Source organism: Gossypium raimondii, chromosome 1 (assembly GCF_025698545.1).
Source record: "Gossypium raimondii isolate GPD5lz chromosome 1, ASM2569854v1, whole genome shotgun sequence".
Classification (NCBI taxonomy): domain Eukaryota; kingdom Viridiplantae; phylum Streptophyta; class Magnoliopsida; order Malvales; family Malvaceae; genus Gossypium; species Gossypium raimondii.
The window spans coordinates 17,355,922-17,362,911 of NC_068565.1; the positions used below are offsets into that span (position 1 = coordinate 17,355,922).

Genomic DNA, 6,990 nt, shown 5'->3' on the forward strand with positions numbered 1-6,990 from the left:
GAATTTAGGGTAGTGCCGCTTGACAAGTTTATGGCACCCAATTACACGGTAAAAAATAATCCATTTTTATAATTAATCTATAATTTATATCATTTTCGTAATTATTTTAATAAAAAAACCCTCTGAAAGAGCTTCAATGGGTACGGTGAAATGTGATATGACTAGAAATTCGGATGGTAGATTTTAAGAATTACAGCTTTGATTGTTTGCACACAATATCGGCATAATTACAGCTGGGTTCCCTGGAGATTATGGAGCCTTGTCATGTTATAGGAACTATGGATTTAATACTTTACGTAACAAAACCAGCAAATCGTACGGCTGCTGGCTTCTGATTAAGATAGAAAGAATGTCCCAAGCTTCTTATATTGTCAAAACTATAGAATCTTGATCAATGCAGTTATTTGCCATTTTATTACCCAAAACAGAGGAAAAAGAAAGCACAAGTAATAAGACACCAAAATTATGAAGATCGGAAGGAAGAAGAGAGAAAACAAGTTAAGGAGCTTAATATATGCTAATAAACACTTCACACCATATCATATATTAGACCAGAAGAATACCATTTACAAAAAAAAGAGATAATTTTATCTTTAGCAAGCAGTTCATACTTTCTAGTTCCAAATTCCATACATTTTGACTCTTTTTGGTTTCAGCCCTTCAGTAATGGGTGGATCAGTACTGAAAGATATCTGCAGAGGCCACAATTGGTTGGTTAAGAGTAAAATTGGTGAAACTATCAGCACTTGTTTCAAAGGGTTCAGTTTCATAAACCCAAATCCCATTGTTTAGTGTGGGATCATTAAGATAATTGAGGATATGATTTAGAGAATCCAATCTTTGGCTTAGTTCCATAAACTGGGCCCTCAAAACAGAGTTCTCAGCTTCAATGTTGAAGTAATGATGGGTGATGAAATTGATGCTTGTTAAGATTTGATTATTATCTTTCCTTAGGAGTGTGAGTTGAGCCATTAAATCATCCAGATACTTCTGTTTTCTCATCCTGGATCTTCTTGCTGATTCCCTGTTTGATTCCATCCTCTTTCTTTTCCTTTCATCCATCAACCGATGCAGATCCTCTTCGGAGCCTGAAATCTGAAGCAGAGTCGAACCTGAAGAATTGGAATTCCCACTGGACGATGCCATGTTGATGTATGTACACTAAAATCACTGATAGAAAGACGACGACAGGACCCAGATACTAACTACGTGTAGCTAATGCAACGTTTTCTTATATATTGGGTTTATTATGTAAAGGAAATGAAAGTCAAGCAATTACAGAGAATTTATTTATGAAAAACATAGAACCAGTGGAGGAAGACAACTGAGAAAGATTGAACAAGATGGGTCCTGCGTCTGAGTGAGGAATTTATCATAAACCCCGATCGGAGGATTTCACTCACAACTGGAGACATGAATCTCAAAACGATTTGAAAAACATATCAAAACGATTTGAAAGAAACACAGCTGAAAAAATTAGTGAACCGAAACCAGCAGAACGTTAGCTCTACAAGGGAAAATGAAAAACAGGAAGAGAGCAGAAATTGACTAAACTCTATAAGGGGGGAAGAGAGTAAAACTGGAAGAGGTTTTTGAGAGATTTGGCAAGGCAATTTATAGACCAAAAAGCATGCCAATCTATTGTAGCAACCTAGTCTAATATTACACCTTCTAGTTATTTAAACTCATAATTGCTATAAAAAAACACATAATTGAACAAGATTAAAAAAAATGATAAAAGATAATTTTTTTGAATAATCTCATTATAGGTTCCGCTTATATATATGCTCTTTTTAAGATAATGTCTAAAACTTCTCATAATCTCTCCCCAACCCATAAATATGAGGATAACGTGCTTCAGTGCACTCAACCCCATGTCTTACTGCATTAACAACAATACACATGCCAGTCGAGATAAGACTCAATCGACTTTTTTAATAATTTTATATTAGCTAAATAGAGATTTTGTTGGATATATGGAGCCGTGATCAAATTTTTTGTGAGACAAGTTCAAATCCTGTAACTCCTCAACTTTTAATATTATATAAAAATGTTATTCTATTTATAGATAATTTTTATTTTTTATGTTATGAAAATAAATATTTTATATTAAAATAGAGAAAATAAATTAAAATTACTCTATAATTAATTATTTTTAAGAAATTATATAAAATTATCGATTATTTTTATTTATTTGAAAAATTAGTTATGAAAAATATTATGAAAATTTTCATAAAAATATTGAAAAAGATCATTTTATCAAAATAAAAATTAAAACTTCATAACCCAAAATTCATATGCAAAACCAAAAATTGCACTGAATTATCACCGACGACTTAAAAAATTCAAAAAATGTAACCGGACCTTCAGCCCTAAAACATGTAACTATTGTTATGAGAAGAGAGTAAAAACAAGTCAATTTGGTCCCCCCTAATCTTTGCCGTAGTATATGAATTGATAAAAACATAAAATTTTCCATGTAAATGCTATCATATATAGTTAAAATATTTTAATTCATGTTGTTTAGATATATAGTTCAAAAATATAAATTTTGTTTAATTATTTTCTATTTAATAAGAATGAATAGTGCGTCATAAAAATATAAAATTTTATACTCAAATCTCAGTCGTGCAACTTGTTATACCCCTAACTCGATTTAAACACGTGACAACATGAGAAGCGGTCAGAAAGACACATACTGATGCCCCCCACCTTATATCATCCGGATGATTACTTAGTGATCAACCACCCACTATCCGTATGGTTGGACCCTTCATTATGCCTTCCACTAATAGCGGGTGTGTTTTCCTCAAGAGGGAACCATTGAATAACGTAATTGAATAGGAACCCTCTATAAATACCTCAAAGAACAACATAGAAAGGGGTCTCTTCTTTCTTCTCAACAAACCCTAACAACCCAAGCTCTCATCCCCTTTCTCTTTAGTCTCCTATTTTTTTTTTGACTCTCAATCCAACAAGAGTGAACCACTTTTCTTGTGCCACCTCCTTCTCTTTCCTTGTTGATATTTGTATCAACACAACTATTTTTCTTATCTTAAATTATGGGTTAGCAAAAGAAATAAAAATGATGGTTAAACAAGAATAGGTTAGGAATATTCCATCTCATAAATAAAACTACTTTGGGGTCTAATTGATCAACCATGTTTTCCCTTTGTGCTAGTAAAGTTGAGGGAGTCTATGTCATTGAAAATGACACCAACCAGTCACATATGCTTTGCTTTATAGCTCCATAAAAGAATTCAACAAATCAAAGTTAATTTATCTGTTCCAAATGTTTACCCTAATAAAGTCATGAAATGGGAAGGAAGCATGAAAGTTGTCCATATGCTTACCTTGTTTTCAACCCATGATAATGCCAACCCCACTAACCCAACCCAAATCCACACAATCTCCCTCCTCTCCCCTCTCTCTCTCTAAAACTTGGGTGAATTTAGATTTTTTTTTTAATTTTATGTTGATTTTATTTTTCATGTTCGACAATTTTTATGTCTTTCTCAATAATGTTATTTTTAAAATTTGAATTTGTATTTTTTTTGGAGTGTAATATATCTTACCATTATACCCAACATTTATATTAGAACGTTGAAATAAAAATAAAAATTCTAATTAGATAAAAAATTATTATAAAAACTAATTATGAAAAACGTCCGAAACTAATTAATGAATCATGATTATTTCCAAAGAGATTTTGGATATAAAGATACGTTTTTTTATTGTTAGTTAAAAGTAACGATAATAAAGAAGCAAAAATGATGAAACTTTGTGTGAAAGAGTGAAAGGTTTTGTGGAGTTTTGTCTGACCTAATACCTTGTTTGGAGGAGGATGCGTGAGACATGACCTTTTCAAACTACCATCCATTTACCGACAACTCTCTGAATTTTGACGAAACATGTGCTTCTACACCCTATTTGCTGATCAAATATTGTTTGTTATACAAGTTGTGAACGTCATATCATTTTAAAATTATAATATTTATTTTCACTCTATTTTATTTAAACGAAATTTTGTAGAGTAACAGTGTTTTTATTTTAATTCCACAATTATTTTATAATGGTAATAAAATAAAGAGAGATAGAGAGAATAAAGAACAAAAAAAATATGAAAGTAATAGAGAAGGTACTTTATTGATCAAAGAGATAATTACAATGCTTCATCAGAGTCTCTATTTGTAGGCATAAGAAGTATAAAAGAAATAGAGATCTAATTATCAAAACTTTATCTTGATCATGATGAATATCCACTTAATAAGATATTCATAACACTCCCCTTGGATGTCCATTAGTAGATAATGTGCCTCGTTAAAACCTTATTAGGAAAAACCCTGTGGGATAAAAACCCAATGAAGGAAAAAGAGTACACAATCTTCTATTACAAGCTACATCGTTAAAAACCTTTACCAGGAAAACCCAATGGGACAAAACCTTGGTTAAAGGAAAAGAGTACAACTTATTTTTAGACTCCCCCTGATGGCAACATTACATTACATCTTTGAGTCGACATATTCCAATCTTGTGTAGTAGTCTTTCAAATGTTGAAGTTGGCAATGCCTTAGTAAAAAGATCTGCTAAATTCTCATTAGAACGAATTTGTTGAACATTAATATAACCTATTTTCTCAAGATCATGGGTGAAGAATAATTTTGGTGAAATATGTTTCGTTCTGTCACCTTTGATATAACTAACCCTTCAATTAAGCTATACATGTTGCATTATCTTCTTATAAGATAGTTGTCATCTTTTCCTGTAAAGGCACATTACTTATCTTTTGGATATGCTGGGTCAATAACCTTAGTCAAACACACTCTCGACTTGCCTCATGCATTGCAATTATTTCTGCATGATTTGAAGAAGTGATAAGCTGTAAAAGTAACATATTTTAATCTCATTATTAATGCATTTTTGGATGATTAGTGATGTAAATTCGTGAATTTGATGCTCCTAATCCTTTAAATTCATGTTCCTATACTTAAGTGAGCATAGGTGAGCAAAATGAGTGAAAAATAAGCCAAAATCGAGTAAAAAGAGTTGTTTTCAGCATCCACGCGACTTGAGTATTTCCACACGGGCTGGCCACACACCCGTGTGCCAACTCGTGTCGATTTCACACCCTGCTTCCCAAACTCGCGAAAAAACTCAATTTTTAGGCTTTTTGAGCATTCTAAAGTCTATAAATATCAATTAAAAGAAGATCTAAGGGGGCACGCAGAGAAGATTGAAGAAATTACTCGATGAACACCATCAGAGACAACTCAGAAGCGGATCTCCTTCAAGATTGAAGATCTCCTTTTAACTTCATCCGAAGTTTATTTGAATTTCTTTATGTCTTGTAGTTTTTCTGACTTTGAGATGTTTTCTTTTCAGATTATGAACTAAATCCCCTAGATACCTAGGGAAGATGAAACATATGATGAATCTTATTATTTGAGTTCTGAATTACATGATAAATACTTGATTCTTGTTCTTAATTATGTATATTTCTTTCGTGCTTTAATATTTTAGGGATATTAATTCATGTTTAATGTTCTTATTTCAGTGGAGCAAAAGTCCCTGTTTAAGAGTAGATCTAACATAATTGGGTGGAGTTGCATGCAATCCTAGAAATATGATGATATAAATCTATCGGATTAGAGTCAAATCTAATAGGGGAATCCATAGATCGAGTTAATGCGACAATAGGGGTTTTAATTAGAAAGAGATTTCGATTAATCAACCTAGAGTCAGTTTTTCTTACTCTCGAAAGAGATATTAACATGATTTAGGGATTTCTACGGATCAAGACACAAGTGAATAAATTATTTAATACAGATTTGGAATAATAAGTGAAGTCTAGGTGGATTCTTTCCTGAGTATTGTCTTTTTCTTAGGCTATATTCAAATATTTTCTTAATTCATTCCCTGTCGCGTTCTTACTTAATTTAGATTAGTAAATTTAGATTAGAACAATCATCCCAATTTATTGGCTAAATAATAGAAAAATAATAATTACTTGTACTTTTACTCCTCGTAGGTATGATATTCCCTACTCACCATAGCTATACTATTGTTCGATAGATGCACTTGTCTTTGTCGTAATTATAGTTAGTTTAGTGACCATCAAGTTTTTGGCACCGTTGCTGGGGACTAAAATATTAGGAGCACTTGATTTTTATTAATTTAGCCATTTTTATTTCTATTGCATTTTATTTTTGTTTTTAGTTTAATTTTTTTTGTTTTCTAATTTTATTTTATTTGTTTCTGGTAGGTTCCTTTAGTTTATGACTAGAAGAAATCCGTCAGAGCCATTAGTATTTGATAGTGAAATTGAAAGTACAACTCATAGAAACCGTAGAGAAGCAAGGCAGAGTCGATAAAATATAGTGGAAGAGCAAGAGGACGTTATTATTGTTACTAAGGAGATGATTGATAATCAGAATAATCAGCTACCTCTTGTGGTTGCTACGAATCCTGCAAATACGAATCCTACTCCTCGTACTATGTACGATTATGCCAAACCCACTCTAACTGGGGCTGAAACGAGTATTGTGAGACCCACCATTGTTGCGAATAATTTCGAACTGAAGCCGAACACTATTCAGATGATACAATAATTTGTTCAGTTCGATGTTTTGCAAGATGAGGATCCAAATACTCACTTGGCTAATTTTCTGGAAGTCTGTGATACTTTTAAGATAAATGGCGTTTCTGATGATGCCATTCACCTACGTTTGTTTCCCTTCTTGTTGAGGAATAAAGCAAAACAATGGTTGAATTCTTTACCACGAGTTTCTATCACTACATAGGATCAAATGACTGAGAAATTTCTATTGAAGTACTTCCCACCGGCTAAGACAACTAAGTTGAGGAATGATATCTCTTTCTTAGTGCAAATGGACTTAGAGACCCTATATGATGCATGGGAGATGTATAATGATTTATTGAGAAGGTACCCTCACCATGGGTTACCTCTATGGCTACAGGTTCAAACCTTCT

At 32.4% G+C, this 6,990-nt stretch overlaps 1 protein-coding gene and 1 non-coding gene across 2 annotated transcripts; both read right to left on the reverse strand.

Moving 5' to 3' along the window:
- Positions 1-481: 481 nt before the first annotated feature.
- Positions 482-1,604, reverse strand: LOC105784923 (bZIP transcription factor 44). The gene has a single exon (XM_012610863.2). It carries the CDS (start codon positions 1,144-1,146, stop codon positions 676-678), a length of 471 nt encoding a protein of 156 aa, XP_012466317.1. The 5' UTR covers positions 1,147-1,604; the 3' UTR covers positions 482-675.
- Positions 1,605-6,854: 5,250 nt separating this feature from the next.
- On the reverse strand, positions 6,855-6,961 carry LOC128032769 (small nucleolar RNA R71). The gene has a single exon (XR_008189089.1). It is a non-coding gene; the product is annotated as a small nucleolar RNA R71 (small nucleolar RNA).
- Between the last annotated feature and the right edge of the window lie 29 nt (positions 6,962-6,990).